At 36.6% G+C, this 20,617-nt stretch overlaps 1 protein-coding gene across 2 annotated transcripts in view; it reads right to left on the bottom strand.

Moving 5' to 3' along the window:
- RFX3 (regulatory factor X3) overlaps nucleotides 1-20,617 on the bottom strand; it is a 284,844-nt gene that overhangs the window by 148,348 nt on the left and 115,879 nt on the right. For both annotated transcript variants that reach the window (XM_090275842.1, XM_090275843.1), the window contains exon 2: nucleotides 16,299-16,423. In XM_090275842.1, coding sequence (XP_090131968.1) covers nucleotides 16,299-16,415 — 117 coding nt within the window. In that variant the 5' untranslated portion in view covers nucleotides 16,416-16,423. The remainder of the gene's footprint in view (nucleotides 1-16,298; nucleotides 16,424-20,617) is intronic.

The following is a 20,617-nucleotide window of genomic DNA, read 5'->3' as shown; positions in this document are numbered from 1 at the left end:
TGTGGTATCATTTAGCCTTGATTATTTTCATAGTAAGGCAGGCTCTATTCCTTCCCATTAGTCCAAAACAATTATTGTAGTTCAACCTAGCACCAAAAAGATCGTAAACATATATGAAAACACACTGAAGTTGAATGGTAATCTCAGTTATAATGTAGTAATTCAGATAATCTAGAATATAGTCATAGTTTCAATATGAAGATTATCTAAACACATACACACTCACTGGATTCCTGAGAAAACATCACACACAGTATCACACTTTGAGAAACACTCCTCTTTGCAATCATTTTACTACCTCCAGTCCAATCAACGTCTGATATATGAATTAATAATTTGTCCTCATAATTGCAAAATGCTTTGCAGTCTACCAAGCAAGATTTATTTTCTCATGTGATTCTAATGAAAATTCTAGGTAAATTATCTTTTTTAAAGATAAGAAAACTAAGGCTGGATGAGGCACACATGACATTCCAAATCATATCTTCTTAAAACAAATTCAAGTCACTGTTCCTTTAGCCCACATCTTTAATATTTTGGGGAAATATCATTTCCATATGAAGCAGAAGAACCAAAACCACTGTCTTTTAAAACTAACTTAAAGTATCATCTACCAAATATAGGTAAAAATATAATTTAAAATAAATATTAAAAACTTTTTCCACATGTGAAATAAACTGTCTACATCATTAAAAATCTATTTTTATACTGAATATATAAGGAGTATGGGTTTTATTATACTAGTTTCTCTAGGTCATATATTTTTTCTCAGAGTTACTCAACTTCTCTGAGGCTCTTTTACTTTAATGTTATTTAAAATGTTATTTAAAATAAGTAACTAAAGAAATAATCCATTTTTTTTGAAATGTAGTTATAAAATTGCTAGGAAAAAATTAAGAGTAGTAACTTTAAAATTTACAACTGTATAGCATATCAATGAACCACAGGCAACAAATACTTCAGTGAACTTCAACGTCAAGGCAACGACTTGAAAATAAGCACATTAACAAAAGAAAAATTATTGGTAAAAATGCTTTGTTTAGAATAATTGTTACCAAGGGTCATAAACAGGACGGTAATCAATGGTTTGGCCAATAGCATAAAAATGCAGAAAAATTATTGATACAGAAACTAAAATTAGGTTCATTCAAAGTAAAATTAACCTATTTACTATAACTTTCCAAAAATCTCAGAAATAACTTTGCTTGATTATTTCAATCTACAGATAGTTTCATGTAGGAATAAAAACTCATATTTGTTTGTACTGCAATTTAATTCAGTTAGTGATAACATTCAAAGTTAACCTAAGATGCACAAATGGGAAAATACCTCTTTAGCATAATTATTTTATAAGTATTTTTATTTAAGAATTATATTTCTCCTTACATTTCAAGTGCTTTTCTTATGCATAATTTTTTATTTCATTTTTTAATTAAAAAAAATTTATGTTTATTTTTAGAGAGAGGGCAAGGGGGTGGGGAGAAAAAAGGGAGAGAAACATCAATGCCTGGCTGCCTCTTGCACATCGCCAGCTGGGGACCTGGCCCATAACGCAGGCATGGGCTCTGAATGGGAATCTAACCAGCAACCCTTTTGTTTGCAGGCCAGAGGTCAATCCACTGAGCCACACCAGCCAGGGCTCATTTCTTTTTTAATTCTACTATTTTTTAAAAGGTGAAATTGCAAATAATAAGGGAGCACAGATTTCAAAGGATTCAGAGCTACTGAAAATCCAATCTTAAATGACCCAAAACACCAAGGAGTAAAAAGAGACAGAAAAAGAAAAAAATCATGGCTTCGGTTAGCTATGTAGATTTATGAGAAACAGCTTGACCCCTTGTATACCAGAAATAAAAAAGTATGTATATTAATTAGCTTTGAGGCCTACCTTTGTATTATCCACTAAAATTATATTACAGAAATAAAAGGTAATCTTTTAAGTCAATTGTTAAAATACCTCTTCCCCCATTTAAAAATTATGGTATGTCAATTATAACATAAATTTAGATGAATTTAACTTTTTAAAAGATGGTTGGGTCTTCATGCTATTGGGATATATATTGCTATTAATTAAAACAAAGATTAGGACTTCCGGCCAAGATGGAGACGTAGACAGACAAGCTGCATCTCCCTCCACAACTAAGAAGGAATACAACTACCTCAAAACTAGAGACAACCAGAAGTTCCAGAAAACCAAGCTGCATGGAAGTCTAACAAACAAAGATAGAAAGAAGAAATACTCAACCAGACAGGAAGAAGGAGCAGAGCCTGGGCAGAGAGGACACAGTGTGGTGGAGGCAGCAGTGGCAGGCCAGCGGAAAGTGCAGTCACATATTTTAAAAAGTTGGGAGGAACACCTGGGGAGCGCTCCCAGCGCCAGACTAGACTGCACAGCTCATGGTACCAGTGGTGGGGGAAATAAAGCCTCATTGCTTTTGACTGTGCAAACCAGTCAGAGTTGGGGCAGAAAAGAAACTGCTGGTCTTTCAGCAGAGTCTGCTTGTTTAAAGGGCCCCCACGGTCCTACAATGTACACAAACCCACCCACTCTGGGAACAAACAGGGCAACAGCTAGAGAGAAACCAGTCCCATACAGAAGTGGGAGAAGTGCCTGAAAAAGGGGCAAGTGTGGAACAGGTGGCATTGTTTCTTCTCAGACCCCTCCCCCACACACAGCGCTACAACGTAGTGAAACAGGTCACCCTGTGCTGACCAATCCCTAAGGCTCTGACCCTTACAATGTAACAGGAGCGACAGCTCTACCTAAGATACCAAGGCAAACAAACACAGGAACCTGTCAGAATGAGGAGACAGAGAAGTATGACCCAAAATGGGGAATGGATTAAGGTTCCAGTGGGAGAACTAAGTGATGAAGAGATAGCCAACCTAACAGATGTAGAGTTCAAAACACCGGTGATAAAGATGCTCACAGGCTTGACAGATATGCATAAGTACAAAAAACATATAAGGGAAGAAGTGAAGGCTATGCTAATGAAACAAAGGAAAATCCACACAAAACGAATGGTGAAGGAAAGGAAACTGGGGTTCAAATCAATGATTTGGAACACAAGGAAGAAAAAAAGTCTACCAGTACACAATGAGGAAACAAAAATTGAAAAAAACGAGGAGAGGCTTAGGAACCTCCGGGACAACTTTAAAACGTGCCAACATCTGAACCACAGAGGTGCCAGAAGGAGAAGAGAAAGAGCAAGAAATTGAAAACTTATGAGAGAAAATAATGAAGGAAAACTTCTCAAATTTGGTGAAGGAAACAGACATACAAATCCAGGTGCACAGAGAGTTGCTAAACCCAAAGAGGACCTCACCAAGACACATCATAATTAAAATGCCAAAGATTAAAGATAAAGAGAGAATTTTAAAAAATGTTTTATTGGTTATGCTGTTACAGTTGTCCAAATTTCTTTTCCCTCTTCTCCCCTCCACCCAGTGACCCCCCTCACTCCAGTTGTCCCCCACCCTTAGTCCATGCCCATTGGTTGTGCATATAGTTCTTTTCAACATCTTCCTGTCTATTCCACTCCCTCCTACTATGCTTCTTAATTCCTGCATCATCTCCCTCCCTTTCCCCCTTCCCCCTCCCTGCTGACCTCCCCCCAATATGTTCCCCATACCTGTAATTCTTTTTCCACCCTTGTTGCCTACTTAGTTTGCCTTTGTTTTGATTCCCTAGCTTCTGTTGGTTGTTGTAATACAGTTTTCATTTTAATGTTCATAGTTTTGACCCTTCTTCTTCTAAACAAGTCCCTTTAACATCTCATATAATAGTGATTTGGATCTAATGAACTCCTTCAGTTTTACTTTGTCTTGGAAGCGCTTTCTCTGCCCTTCTATTCCGAATGACAGCTTCACTGGATAGAGTAATTGTGGTTGTAGGTTTTTGCCTTTCATTACTTTGAATATTTCTTGCCAGTCCCTTCTTGCCTGCAGAGTCTCCTTTGAGAAATCAGTTGATAGTCTAAGTGGGACTCCTTTGTACATAATTCTCTTCTTCTCTCTTGCTGCTTTTAAGAGTCTCTCTTTATCTTTAATTTTTGACATTTTGATTATAATGTGTCTTGGTGTGGTTCTCCCTGGGTCCAGTTTATTTGGAGCTCTTTGTGCTTCCTGGACCTGTAAGTCTATTTCCTTCCCCAAGTCAGGGAAGTTCTGCTTCATTTTTTTTTCACATAATTTTTCAATTCCTAGTTCTTCTTCACCTTCTGGCAACCCTATAATTTGAATATTCACTCTCTTATAGTTGTCCCAGATGTTTCTGAGCTTCTCCTCATTTTCCTCACTTTTTGTTTCCTATTTCTGCACTGGTTGACTGTTTGTTCCTTCCCTATGTCCCAATTTGTTGATTTGATCTCTGGTTTTCCTTCCCTCACCACTTGTTTCATATGTGTTTTCATTCATTTCAGCAGGACAAGCCTTCATTCCTTCCCCATCTTGATTAAGTCCCGCTGTTATTTTTGTAAGCTGTCTTATAACTATAGCTCTGAACTGAGACTCAGAAAGATTATCTATCTGTTAGTCCATTAATTCATGTATTTACTTTCTGGTTAGCTGCGTGATTGGGATCTCTATCATTATCCCTGCCATCCTGATGGATTTGTTTATCTTTCCTCCTTGGGCAGGGCTTTTCCACCTCCTACGCTATAGGGGGTGGAGCCCCCTGCCCTTGTCACTACCAGGGGACCCTCTCACCACACTGTGGCATTCTGTGTGGGTGCGGGGGTCCAAGATGGATTCCTGCTGTTCACTCTCCGCTGAGAGACTGGGAACCTCTTCCTCCGTCTCCACGCCCTCTGGACCTCACAGCCCGAGGCAATAGGGGTCTGCCTTCCCCGGCATTGGAATTGCAAGCTGACAGGACTAGAATGCAGCCAGGGGTGCTCCCCTGGCACTTCTTGCCTCCCCTTAAATACAGGTATCTGTGTTTATTTAAGTCCTGCTGCTTGCTGCTGCAGCTGCTGCTGGCAGCACAGCTTGACCTCTCTGCCCCAGCTTTGCCCCTCCTACCTGTCCAGATTAGCACCACTTGTTTATAACTTCATATGTTGGACTTCCATGTAGCTTTATTTTCTGGAACTTCTAATTATTTCAGGTTTTGCGGTAGTTGTAGTCCTTAGTTGTGGAGGGAGATGGAGCATGTCACTCTAGGCCTCCATCTTGGCCGGAAGTCCCTAAAGAGAGAATCTTAAAAGCAGCAAGAGAAAAGCAGAGAGTTACCTACAAAGGGGTGCCTATAAGACTTTCAGCTGATTTCTCAAAAGAAACTTTGCAGGCAAGAAGAGATTGGCAAGGAGTATTCAATGTGATGAAGAGCAAGGACCCACAACCAAGATTACTCTATCATTTAGAATGGAAGGGCAGATGAAGTGCTTCCCAGACAAGGTAAAGCTAAAGGAGTTCATCATCACCAAACCGTTTTTATATGAAATGTCAAAGGGACTTACTTAAGAAAAAGAAGATCAAAATTATGAACATTAAAATGATAACAAACTCACAACTATCAACAACTGAATCTAAAAAATAAAAACAAAATCCAACTAAGCAAACCAGAATAGGAACAGGATCATAGGTATGGGGATCATTTGGAGGGTTATCAGCTGGGAGGGGGAAGGGGAAGAAATAGGGAAATGGTGCAGGGATTAAGAAGCATAATCGGTTGGTACAAAATAGACAAGGGGAAATTAAGAATAATATAGGAAAAGGTAAAGCCAAAGAACTTATATGTACAACCCACAGACATGAACTAAGAGGGGTGGGATTGCTGGAGGGGAGGGGGTACTGGGCAGAGGGGAGCAAAGGGAAAAAAACTGGGACTACTGTAACAACGTAATAAAATATACTTAAAAAACAAAACAAAACAATAAACAAACAAAAATAACCCATGCACATGTACAACGAGGTAGGGATTGACTATGGGAGAACAGGGCAGTTGTGGGGAGGGAGCAATGGGGGAAAAGTGGGAAAACTGTAATAGAAAATAAATAAATCAAAAATTTCAAAAAAAACATTTTAAGAAAAAATAGTTTAAGGTTCATAATTTTATTATTTGCTAGTTATTTTACTCAAATAGCCATTTATACTCTAGATGCTCATCTGCTTTACTACTTTTGCTTGTGGGCTTTCTCAAAAATGCATTGTGATTCATAGAGCTAAAATTAATCCTTCTTGACATAAAGTATATTATGTTCTTTGCCAGGGACTGCCATGTTTAATACTATGTCAATACACTTAAACCAGTTAACAGTTTTTCTTGTCATAACTCATCTCACTGCTTTATCTGTGTAGGGTATAACTTAAGAGTTCAGGCTCTGAAGTTGGATGACTTGGGTTTGACTCCTGGCTTAAAAAACAATCATGGCTGAAGGAAGGTAATATTTTAGTTTAAATATCAGATTTAGGATTTAGCACTGAGCTACTAGTCCGCCAGAACAAAGAAGGTAGCTCTGATTTGCTCTAAATAGAAGTCTGTCAGCTTATAAGGTCTATATATAATAGAATTGAACCATCACAGTCTCTGCAGAAATGGCTCTGACTGATGTCAACACAAGTCTTTAAAGAAAATAAACAGGTATTACATGTATGCCTATTTCTAAAATCAGCCCTAGAAAAAGGAAAGGCAAAATCATCATTTTTCATGATAGGAAAAGATAGGAGTTAAGTGTTCATGGAATTTATGTTCTGATGTGCAAGTTTGATACAGATACTGAGCTTGAAGAATTCTGATGAACAATTCTTTCTACTACAAGAGTCCAGAAGAGATGATTCTCAAACTGTGTTCCATATAACACTAGAGGTTTCACAAAAGCATCTGAGGAACTGCTGTCAGGGGCGAGAGAAATCTGAGTGGATAAAGTTCATGTCCTCTCCACTCCACACACATAGTGATTCAGTCAGAAGAGCTTAGTTTTTGTATTATTTAGTATATTCTTTCAATACACATGGACAACCTACTACTTGTCCAGCATTTACTAATTCTATGAAAGAAGACTTTGTAAAAACAAATTATCTGTTAAATAAATAATACAAATAAGTCCCATTCCCAAAAGAAATACAACATCAATGCCACACACATACATTTTGTGGTTACTGCCTTAGAGTATACTTCTCAACTGTAAGCAGAGACTGTCAAGGCCAAATGACAATTATCCAAAGTGCTTAATTTAAATTCTTTGAGTTTCATTTTCCTCATCTGTGAGAGGGATATTATATCACCTGCTTTGTAGGGTGTTACAAGATTTAGAAATAATGAGCCAAATATCAACACAGGAAATGGCACAGAACAGGTGCTCAGTTCATGGCAGCTACTATTATTATAATTCATTGCTTCAACTGGATTTCTGACAAGTAAAAGAGTGGACAACTTCAAAATCAGAGTTATTACTAAGAACTTAAATAGCTGATTTTGACTGACCAGTAGCCACCTAATACTGCACCTCATCTCTCACCACTCATCCCTCCCACTTTCCTCCAGCCATTTGGAGCCTGTTTCAGTTCCATAAACCCACCAGGTTCTCTATCAATGCCAGGTCTTCAGACATGCTTCTCTAAGAAAACACCTGCTTTTATTCCCTCAGTGGTTGCCCCTAGTCTTCAAATACTACCTTAAAATCACTTCCTCTAGAAAAAAATCCATGACCAATACAGACTAATAAAAATTTTTTAAATTTAGATCTTAATAGTTTCTCTTTCAGATACTGACAGCAAAAGACTTAGCTAAAAATGGAGATCTATAATGCAGAGAGTGTCTTTACAACACATATAAAGAATTCCTACGAGGCATAAGAAAAAGTTGCTCAATGTCACTAATCATCAGAGAAATGCAAATTAAAATCACAGTAAGATATCACCTCACACGTCAGAATGGCTACGATTAATAAATCAACAAACACCATGTATGGTGAGGATGTGTAGAAAAGGGAACTCCGGCGCACTGATGATGGAAATGGAGATTGGTGCAGCCACTGTGGAAAACAGCATGAGAGTTCCTCAAAAAATTAAAAATGTAACTGTTTTATGACCCAGCAATTCCACATCTGGGTATATATCCAAATAAACCCAAACAATAATTTCAAAGAATATATTCATCCCTATGTTCATTGCAGCATTACTTATAATAGCCAAGATATGGAAGCAATACAAGTGCCCATCAACAGACAAGTGGATTAAAAAAGTTGTGGCACAAATATACAATGGAATGTTACTCAGCCATAAAAGAATGAGATCTTACCATTCGTGAAAGCATGAATGGACCTAGAGGGTATTATGCTAAGTGAAATAAGTCAGACAGAGAAAGACAAATACCACACGATTTCATTTACATGTGGAATTTAAAGAGAAAAATAAATGAACAAACAAAACAGAAACAGACATAGATACAGACATCAGACTGATGTTTTCCAAAAGCAGGAATGGTTAGGGCTGGGTAAAAAGGGTGGAGAGATTTAGAAGTACAAATTGGTAGTCACAAAATTGTCCCTGGGATGTAAAGCAGAGCTTAGGGAATATAGCTAATAATACTGTAATAACCATGTTGGTGCCAGATGAGTATCTGAAATACCAGGGGGACCACTTTGGAAATGACTATCTAGCCACAATGCTATACACCTGAAACTAATAAAAAGTAATATTGAATGTAAACAGTATTAATAACTAAAATTAAAAAATAATTCCTATGATTTGCTAAGGCAAAGAGGACTGGTGTTCTGTTTAAATTTTTGGAAATTAGTTCAAATTAGATGTAAACAGAAGTGCCAGTTCCCTAAAGTTTTCTACTTACTATTCCTATGAAACAATTTCTAGAACAGAATGAACTTCCCAAGGAAGAAAAAGGAAGAAATAAAATTATTGATATTGAAATTGATAGTTTGATAAGCAAACTGGATATTTACAGGAAACATAGGTCTGTCCAGAAGGTATCCAGCAATGTAATATGAAAAATAGAGACATCTACTAAAGAAGATACAAGATACAAGAAACATTGTACACAGAACAGATTGCCTCAGTCCTGTTCCAAGTAGGCACCTTGGGACCTCACAGTTCTCACAATCACCATCAGCTGTCCCATCATATTTTCCTGAATCTCATTGATGGTCAGAGGTCAGTCCTTGGTTAAAGATATTACTGACCCTTATTCCCAAGACAATTTCCATCTTTACTTCTGAGGCCCTTTGTATCCAATTCTATAACAATATCTACCTCGCTCAAAAATTCACTTCCTATAGTCAAGTATCATGTCAAATTAATCCAGCATCTAACACAGTGCCTGGGATATTCCTTTTAAAATATGGTATCTCAAACTGATAACAATGATCTAATACTGGATGAGAAAATACTTTTAAAACCACTTAATGCAATAAAAATATGACTACTCAACTATTTAAATAGTAGAACTCTTATTTTTACAGATGTTCAGTAGAGATAGTCTACTATAGGGACTTCGTATTGGATTGGTACAGCAAAATTTATTTCAATTGTAGATCAGCATGTTCCTTCAAAACACCTTACACTTTGTATTGAATATGAAAAACTAGCAGTTCTGGTTCTAAAAATAAATAAGCTCTTCAAGAGCTAAAATCATTGCCTTTTGTTTTTTTACAAAAAGACACTCAACTGGAATACATTTAAAAATCTAACCCCGTCTTTCAGCATGTCTGCCACAGTCTTAATTATGAGAACACTGTCCCCTTAGGGAACCAAGCCTATGGAATCAAATCCCAAGTAAGAGCAAATCAGAGAAAAATATCTTTGTTTCTATTGATTATGTGAGATTATGGTCTCAAATGAAAGGAATTCTATTCATGTCCATCAATGCTAGGCTGCTCAGAAAGTAAACCTCTTGACCCTGAACAGAAAGACAAGATAAATACAAGAGTGATACAGTGCATTACCTCAGGTTTCACTCTCCAAACTATTGCAGAGAGACATTTAAGATACTATTGATCAAATGTGATCCAATAATATTCTATTATGGATTTAACATACTATAGGCAATCTATTTTTTGCCTTAATCACTATTCATTGCTTCCACCAAAAGAATTTTTCATGGGTATATTACAAATCATCATGGTTTCTTTCCTATGATGATATACTACATCACAGGAATATGGCAAACAGAAACTAGGATAGAAATGATCCACTGCTGAAGCTGTGGTTTAATATGAGGATCTCAAGAGTATTCATAACATTAACTCCTAGAATCAATTTCCTTCTTTTTTAAAGATTTTATTTATTTATTTTTAGAGAGAGGGGAAGTGGAGGAGAAAGAGAGGGAGAGAAACATCAATGTGTGGTTGCCTTTCGCACACCCCTAACTGGGGACCTGGTCCACACCCCAGGCATGTGCCCTGACTGGGAATCGAACCTTTTGGTTTGCAGGCCAGCACTCAATCCACTGAGCCACACCAGCCAGGGCTAAAATCTATTTCCTAAAGGCTGTGGCATCATTTTAAAGATACTCCATGATTTATTGGAGAAGATTAATTTAAAATTTATCCTTCTTGAAGACTTCCCTTTGTGAAGAACATAATTGACAATTTTGATTGGATCTGTTTCCTAAACAAAATGTCACATCCTTTTGACCACAGGGATGATAGGCTCATTCCCCAGGATATATCATAACTCATGTGGAAATGCTACATGTGGGATAGGTTTATAGAACCCAAAAGAAATTTTACAGCCAGATAGCTATGTCATTCATTTTGATAATTCAAATTACAGACAAAGAGTCATTGTCTAAATACGGGATTTATATAAAAACAAAGGCTCTTATCTAAATATAATCTTGAAGTTAGCTTTTATCACATTAAAAGATATTTCAATGTCCTGGTTACCTACCAAAGACCCTCTAGAAACAGACTGGGTCCCTGGGAAGGAAAATGTCAAGACTGCAATCTCTGATGCTAAAAGAATTAAAACAAAGTTGGAAGACTCTATGGGAAAAAAAATATCTTTCTTTGGACTCAAAATCTCCTCAACTCAAGGGTTCCACTGTATCTCGGATGTTATATTTAGAAGAAGCAGTGCATAGACAACATACTAGCCCACTTTGAAAGGAATGATACGTGCCCTTTACAAGAAAAAGGAAAGACAGGCAGAGATGTAGAGGGGCGGAACCATAGCTGAGATGTCAGTGAAAACTGAGAAACATGAAAGGGAGAAAAACGTCTTGAAGACCAGAGTAAAGGTGGTTTAGAACTTATTCTCAATGTCAGCAGCATTTGTGGAATAACTGAAGCCCAAGATTAAAACAAAAGTCTAGGTTTTACTTTACAAAGAATCAAACTGGCTGGCTATGAGAAAGCATGGAATAATGAAATGGCACTTCCCTTTTTTCCATCTTCTGCATTTTAAATTCAGTTCTAGGGCAACAGGATCAGTAGGCCTCTCATATTTACACATAAAATGACCAATTTGAAGACTAACGTATAAGAAACTAACAAATCAGTGAAAGCAGAGTAAGGGGAAGGAGGAATAGTTCATTTGCAGTCATAGTCTATAGAGATCCATCAAGCAAAAAAAGTCTTAATAAAGATGATTGGATTGGTAATGTCAAAATTTTAGTTTCTAATCAAGATACTGAACTTGAGTATTTTTACAGGATTTAGTGAATTGGGCAGCAATGCCTCTATTTAGAATCTGAGACTTTATGGTGTTTTATGAAATAGTGAAGAACTGCAAAAGATAAAACTTTCAATAAAGTATTATATAACAGGATCTTGCAATCTTTGCTCAGATTTTTCCATTCCTGACCAATGTCTAAGGAAAGGTGATAAGTTGACCTTGAGATCACTTAGAATAAATGAAAAACCATGGAAGTAATTTTAGAATCAGCATTTTATTTGGAAGTGGAGGAGGCGGTCCAGAAAAGATCGAGGCGGAAGCAGCATCAACAGCAGCAACAACAGCCATCTGCCTTCACCTGTAACAAGTGCGGCAGGGATTGTCACTCCCGAGTCGGACTGCACAGCCATTCTCGGCGATGCAGATAGACTCTCAAGAAGCTACGCCATCGTCTCTCGTGACGGACGGCTGCCGATGATGATGATGATTATAAAGTGAAATTAGAACCCTTAAGGATTTGAAGAAACAAAACTACATATTATGATCTTAAAATTTTCTGGCTTCTCAGCATTCCAATACATATAATTTTACATACCTCAACATTAAAAAAAATTATCTATAGGCTTGCTATTTACATTGAAGTGGTCAAAGCAAGGACACAATGAAAAGTTTAATCAATAGGAGTAACTACCCTTGACATCAATGCCATGATTTCAATATCCATCTTGGGTCAGTGACAAAAGCTAGAAGACTTTAAAGGTATTCTACTACAGTTTAAAAAATCAAGATGATATTAGCACATTAATAATACAATGATTATAGATAAATCAGAGTAATAAGAAATTACTATAGCACTAATCTCATCAGTTATAGACAATTTACATCCACAGGGATGCCACTGGAATGCTCCAGGGAGATTCAAAGAGTGAAAAAATTACAGAGGAGAAAACAATCCTCCTAAATAAGCCTGGTAGGTCAACTAAACAGGCATCTCCAGACAAACATTACATTAATCCACTATGTGAAATAAAATATTTGGTTGACAAAAAGAAAAAACATGAGAGTTTTCTTCAGATGAAGGGGATGTAAGGTATCCCCTGCCTCGAATGTCCAAGAAGAAAGATAGAAATTGAGGAGCTGAAAAATATGCCTTTAGAAATGAGCCATAGAGCATAGTGCGATGTTTTCCAAAGTGTGGTCCATGTGTACATGAGATTATTTTTTATGAGGAGATGAACAAAGTGTGTGTGTATGTATAATCTTCTACTTATGGCTGGTCATACTTATTTTTCTTCTGGTAGCAATTTAATTTTTGTTTTTTAATAGATGTATCTAATATAAAAAGTGATTCTATTTAAGAAGCAAACAGATCCCCTCCATCAACTCCATGCCATGAGGTGAAAGTTTGGAGGTTTATGTTTTGATTTAATCTCTGCACTGAGGAAGACCAAGCACAGGTAATGTTGATACCATATGGAAAAGAGAAGGACTAATTCAATTAGTACAAGGAATACCCAACTGTCTTCCCCTACTCATCTTCTAGGAGCCAAGCATTCATCTAGTAGGTAGGAAGCTACAGAAGTCTTCTTTAAAAATATGACCAGCCCAAAAGGAAAAACAAAGATATTAAACATCAGAGGGTCCCCAATTAAAAATCCCAGAAGATGACTTTATATTGAAGTCAGTAAGACCATCTTATGCATTCAAACCAGCTTTTCATTTTCAGAATTTTAAATATGAATAAACATCCAAAGAATATCAGACATTGAGAAGACCTTCTAAACTGAATGACAGAGACCAAAAAAAAAAAAAAAAGAAATACCTTGAAAAAAAACTGGCTAAATAGAGACATATTTTAAAACATTAATATCTTCTGAAAGACATAAAAAGATATAATCAAGAAATAAATTATGATATTATGAAAAGATACAGGAAATTTTTTAAAGCTCTTGAAAATTACAACTATAATAGCAGAAACAAAAAGTAAAAGATAAGCTGAAAGATGAAATTCAAAGTAGAACAAAATGTAAAAAAGGAGACGAGAGGTAATTATAAATGAAAAAAGTTGAAAAAAAATCACCAGAACTGAATAACATGGATGCTCAGATTGAAAAAGGATCACCAAGGATCCAGCACAATGTATGAAATTAGGCCCACATTCTGACAAAACAACATAAAATCCAAGAAACTGGGATTTAATACATTCTATACATTTTCAGAGAGAAAAATAAATCACATAGGACACATACAAAGGATAAGCAATCAGAATGGCATTTCACCTTTCCATAGCAATCCTGCAAACCAGAAGATAATGAAGTAAGCCTTTCAAAATTCTAAATACAATTATTTCCAAACCAAAACTCTGTACCTATCCAACTACCAAGCAACTGATCATTAAATTCCTTCTCAGACACATAAGAGCTCAAACATTTACCATTTGTCAGGAAGTTACTGGAAGCTGTGCTCAAGCAAATCAAGAAAGAATTTAAGACACTGATCTGGAGAACAGGAAAGCCAGTATAAGAAAATCCCAGCATGATGGCAAAAGGAGATCTCAAGATGGGAGCTGACCAAAGAGCATTGAATCCAGACTGGAGCATGTCAGAATGCTCTGAGAGACTTCTTTAAGAAAACATCTGATCATTAAATCCCATAAGTTTTATAGGTAAGAAAGATAATCACAGTTCACTACATGGCTAGATTTGAATATATATATGCATTGAGTGAATGGTCTATCAAAGTTAAATATAACTATTAGGTTGCTCTGGCCAGGTGGTTCAGGTGGTTGGAGCACTGTCCCATACACCAAAAGGATGCAGGTTCGGTTCCCATCAGGGCATATACCCAGGTTGTGGACCAATCCCCAGCTGGGACCAATGTTTCTCTCACATTGATGTGATTCATTCTCTCTCTCCCCCCACCTTCGTCTCTTTCCAAAAACCAATAATCATATCCTCAGGTGAGGATTAAATATATATATAACTATTAGCTTCAAACATATGAAATTGTTTTAGTAGATCAAATCTGCCTACAGTTCAAGCTAGCACACTATTCCCTCACTTATTGCAGGTATTACGTTCTAGACCTCCCCACCCCCCTTGAAGTAGGAACCTTACATTTATTCTACACCCTTAAACCTATGTAACTTTAAAAACATACGTATACAGTACCACAAAAACCCACAATATAGCGAAAAATCCGCAATAAATAACTAATATAACATTTTAAAAAATCCTGCGATACAATGAGGCCGCAATAAGTGAACCACAGTATAGAGAGGGACTACTGTATACTAGGAGCATAAGGGTTGGAATTTGTGTGTGTGTTTTATTAGCGCATGCGTGCATGTGTGTGTGTGTAAGGGACCAGGAAGAGGGTCATAGTGAAATAACTCTTAAAATTAAAATAATCAAAAACATTAAAATAAGTAGTATTTTTGAAGACATGGAAGTAAGTATCAAAATAATAGGTACAAAGGCAAAAGTCATTGCCTCTGAGGAGGGGTTCATGGAATTAGAGCAAAGTTGAGGACTGCGTTTCTTTTTTAATAACTAACTTGCTGAACCCATAGTAATCATCTGATGATATCTTAATCCAATAAAATTGAGAGAGAGAGAGAGAGAGAGAGAGAGAGAGAGAGAGAGAGAGAGAGAGAGAGAAAGGAAGGAAGGAAGGAAGGAAGGAAGGAAGGAAGGAAGGAAGGAAGGAAGGAAGGAAGGAAGGAAGGAAGGAAGGAAGGAAGGGAGGGAGGAAGAACAGACTTCAGAAGTCCATTTACCCTGAGACTCAAAACCCTTCTCAATTCTTAGCACTCTCCCTGCCAAGCCCACCTCTATCTCCTGGAAAGAATAAAACCTTGAGTCTCTCTGTCTATAATTTAGGAAAAGATATTCCTCTCCCTACTTATTTATAATTGTAAGAGAAACATTTGCTCAAGATTCTTCTTGATAGTAAGAAATCACAGGCAAATCTCAACTTTCAAAATACTTCATGACATGAACTTTCTCACTTATTTTCTCACCACTCTTTAGAAGAAATGACAGACCAATGTGTTCACAACCCACATGTGAAACTATCAGCTGGCATGAATAGCATTATTTTGTCAGTATCTTTCAAAAAAGGAAAACCAAGTGTCAAATATGAGTAAGCTCTGTAGTAAACATGTGATGAGGAATTCATTCTCAATTTTTTGAATGGAATCAATCAGATCTCCAGATCTTTATGATAATTTAATTTTCATTGAACAGTACTTATCAGTCACCCAGACAATTTCTAAAACATCACAAAGGCAAAATCTCTGTCTGTAAGGTACAGCCATCTCTCCTTTATTAAAAAGTACTGAGCCAATTATATAAAAATATGATTGCTGAATTTCAATATGAAAAAAATAAGAAGTTGAGATAAAGAATAGGGAGGGACTGAAAAAAGGTTAAAACCTACTTAGGGTGGTCAGAAACAAATATTCTCTTTAAGAGTTAAGGGGCTCTTTTAGAATAGCAATTATGCTTTGAATATTTACCTTTGTATTCCCTACAATCCAGTATAAAAAGAACTTATAATATCCAGGAAATGCTCAAGAAACATTCGCTGAATTAACCTACAAACTGAACTAGGCCTAGCTTATCACCCATTGTACCAGAAGTACAATCCAAGTTATCTTTGAACACAGCCAGGTCTGCACAATGAAAGACACAGAATCTTCTCTGAGAACAGCAGCTCCTTACCTGTTGTTGTACTGGTACTTGCTGTACCACCTGTGTAGGCACTGCTGCTTGACTAGCCACAGATGTCTGTAAAGTCACTGTCGAACCTGTGTCCGACCCAGTCTCTGATGTCTGCATGATGGTCTCTGAAATATTAAAATAGAAAAAGTTCAAAATGCTCCCTTTGCATGACTAATGGCCATTACATTTGTTCTCAATGTCCTATACTCATACTAACTTTATCAGAACACTTCTTACTCTAACATAGTCATGATATTCCATGCATATGTATAGTTATTTTGACTTCTTTTTAAATACTGAACATTTAATCCAGATTTTTTAAGTCCCCATTAACACCTCTTACAGTCTTGAGGTTATAAAGGTTAAACTTCATTGAAATCTACCTTCCTTAGTTAGGTCTCATCTGTTATAAATTGTTTCAACTAATTTATAAACTACAGCCCAAAATTATGTCAAGCTATTCAATCCTCAGAACACAAAACTTAACTGTATACAAATATGTCATAAATTATACTTTCTAGACCCTTTTATAGACTATTAGAATGTCACTTGGGGTGTACAATTTAGGGAAAATTATTTCTAAGGTCTTTCTAACTTTCAAACTTGCTATTCACTGATCTTAAAAAATTAGTATATAACTAAAAAGCAATTGCTATGCCTTAAGCTTACCCCACTCATCAAGCTCACTAATTGTGATATGATATGGTACTAAAATCAAAGTTCAATTACATTCTTACACAAAATAGCTAATCACCAATAATGTTTAATATTTTGAAAGATGGGTAAGACCACTAATATATAAATGAGATTTGTAAATAAAGCCATGAAATATTATGTTTTGTCATTCATAATTCAAAACGGCACCTTTTTCAAGTCTCATGTGGATTAAATTTTGTAGCATGTACTTTAACAAGTGTGGTTTCTCAGACCTCCTGACCTTGACATTCCCTTGTGCTACTTACATAGTCAATAGAATAAATATATATATATAAATATTATATATATATATATATATATATATATTTTTTGCTGTTAAGTAGAGACAATAGTTCTAATTTTCTTTCCTGGGGTAAAACAATATTTAATTGGTAGCCTAAGAAAAACACTGCATTATGGTTTAAATCTGTGAGCATTAATTTTCCCTAAGAAAATTCTGAAAGCATATTCAGTTCTTTCAAGTAGAAAATTAACCCCTCAGCATCTTTTGTTACCCAAACCTTTTCGATCACTTCATTTAATTTTACAAATGGACTTCTGAAAACATTTAATCTACTCTTCTATTTTATAAATGAGGAAACTAAAGCCTAAAGAGGTAAAGAGACTTGTTCAAGGTGAAAGGAGTAGACATGGGATTAGGCCTCTGTACTTGGAATCTGTGCTTATTTTTCTTTCCAGGCCTTGACATTGGCATCACTTTAGGTGATTATTCTTATTCTTTTGTTAGTCAAAACCCTAAAGCAGCACAGTAAACCTTAGCACATACAAAAGATATAATGGTAACAGCTAATATTGATTGAGTGTTCAACATACGCTAAAAACTCTTCTAAATGCTTTACATGTTAATACATAAATAAATTAGCCTATGTAGCAATCCAATATTGCTAGTATGTTTATAATCTCCATTTACAGAGGAGAAACCTCAGGCACACAGAGTAAAGAAGGTGCCTTGGGGCTTCAACAGAAGGAATGTGATGGAGACTATGGCTACCCCCCCCCCATTTATTTGGGTCAGCTAATGTTCAGCTCCAAAAAAACTGTGAATCTGTATGAAGGCTAAGCCAGAGCTGCCAGTTCTTCAAATTTTCCAAAAGAAGCTAAAAATTCAAATTTTTATGTGAATGAAACATCTCAAATGGTGGCTCATTTAAAAACAAAAATAAAAATGCCACACTGCTCCCCATGCACAGGCACATAAACACTCATCACTTTGTCGTGTTAAGACTACAATATGCCCAAAAACGTCTGAGAATGACAGTACTCACTAGCTAAAACTCTTGCCTAATTAAGATGACTGAAAGACCATGGTTCTCAAAGTTTGGGGAAGGGATACACACATTAGGAATCCTATCTGTGCTTCTTTATTCCATAATGGAAGGGGAAGGAATAACCCCTCTCAAAAAAGCAAGAGCCAGCATCCTTTGATTCCTTACATACTTAGAGACTATCAATGCCACTTGTGCTATAGTGGAGGAGCTATTAGTGCGAGTAGGGTTACGTCTTTCTGTAGGGAATGAGGAATGAACCAGATGCTAGATATTATCTTCAGTGAGGTTTTTATATCCCCTCTTCCCAACTACAAGATTGCTGGTGGCCTTTGTCAGTGTGGTATACAAGTAAGGAAGACTGAGTTGTCAATTACGGCTTCTTCATTAAGCTGCTCAATCAAGAGTGGATGAGTTTTCTTGCAGTAAAGCAACTCACACTCAAACTCCCTCCTATTTACCCAAATGCTGGCTGGGAGCTTTATCTCGGTTCACTCATGTGTCTATATATTGTATTGCATACCAGTCTACACAGCTATTTATAATCTATGACCCATACTTTACCAAACAAACTGGCACATAAAGCCCAGTCCAGGATAACCAAATAATTGTCCCAGAACATCTGTTCACTCTCAGGTTACTGCTCATCATCTAATCTCCTGGGCTCCTGAATTACAGGGTCATGCCAGTTGTTAAGAACTTAAGTCTCTTAGGTCTGTCTCTCTCTCTTAAATCTGTCTCCATTTTTACTTAATAGACAACTTCATCCTCCTCTGATTTCACTGTTGTCCTCAATGTTAAGAGGCTCTTTTTGCCAAGGCCTTATGCCTTGAGAGGGTCTCAATCATATCCCTTTCAGAGATTGTCTCAAAAAAGTCATCACCATAATTAATTCTCTCATTTAACAAGTCTTTCCCAGGTATGACACAATGTGTTAAGGGCTGGAAGTACATATCATTTAATCCTCAGAAGACCCCCCCATAATGGAAGTGTTATTATTTCCACTTAACAAATGAGGAAAATGAGGCACGAATGGGCTAAATATATTGCTAAAAACCACACATACACCTTAGTAGGGGAAGAGCCTGAATTCAAACCTAGGTGTGTAGAACTCCAAGGCCCATGATGTCACCACTATGTATATTTATTTTGCAGTCTCGTGATGGCAAGGGTTCCAAATGAAAAGCTAGAGACTATTGGTCTGAACAGTAAAGTCTTTGGAATGTTTAATCAATTGTATTTGATCTATACTTCTAATAACAATGGACAGACATCCCTTTTATCTCTGATATTTGAATTAAAAAGTATATTCTCTTTACTGAGGACATAATAAAACCCAACTAATAAGTATTTTTTCAAGGGCATTCTAACTGATTAATTCTGAAGAGCTGATTTAACAGCAAATCAATTAGAATGTTAAAGCATGTTTGCAGAATATGACCCTCCTGCCAAATTTTGCTCAACAGATCATTCAAACCCACTGTCGCATTCAAGAGTATTCTGGTAGCTTTCCAACACTTCTGCAGAGCAAGGATCATAGCATGAGGGTAGTGTCTTAGCATGCTTTACTTGGAGGTTTTGTTTTAGACCCAGTATAAAGATTTGTGTGCACATTTGAGGCGTTCCCATTCATCTACCAGAGGTTTCTGGTGCTTTGTTTATGTTTGGGAGTAATTTGGTTAGTTTAGTTCCTCCACAGCCTCCTTTCAAGTGATATTTATCAGCCACAAATGTAGTCACATTAATCCATTTTGATAAGCTAAATAAACCCCTGCAGTTTGTCCATCATGTAGCCCATATGTAAATGAGTTGTATATTCTTGCAGGAGAGACATGTACAATTTCAGTCTAGTCATCCTTGCCTAATGTGGCTGTCAGGTGTGTCAAGAGCAACAGATGCTTGTTTGACAAAGGACCTTTTTATTCTGGCTAATTAAGCAGTTGGACACACCCGCCTGTTAATGGTTCTGCTTTGTACAGCCAGCTCTGGCTGAATCATGTGAATCTACAGTTAAATAGGCCACATTTCGAAAGAAGGCTAATTAACCCCTAGGAGAAGGAAAAGAATATTGAAGAAAAACCCAGCTGCTGAATGCGACAAGATTAGCATTTCTTCAACCTGATGGGCAAAACCTAGGCAAATGTGTTTGGAACAAACATGCATTATTGCAAGTTTCAAGGCATTCAAATGTTCTTTGTGGAACTTCCTGAAGATTATTTAATACACTCAAATTCACAGTTGGATTCCTTTTATACACACAATGTACAAGCCAGATTATATGGTTTAATAGTCTGACCTAATCAATTACTTATCAAACAGAATTATATTGCTGCTAGC

Source organism: Furipterus horrens, unplaced genomic scaffold (assembly GCF_987537825.1).
Source record: "Furipterus horrens unplaced genomic scaffold, mFurHor1.1.pri manual_scaffold_4, whole genome shotgun sequence".
Lineage (NCBI taxonomy): Eukaryota > Metazoa > Chordata > Mammalia > Chiroptera > Furipteridae > Furipterus > Furipterus horrens.
This window is presented reverse-complemented; position numbering and strand designations above follow the sequence as displayed.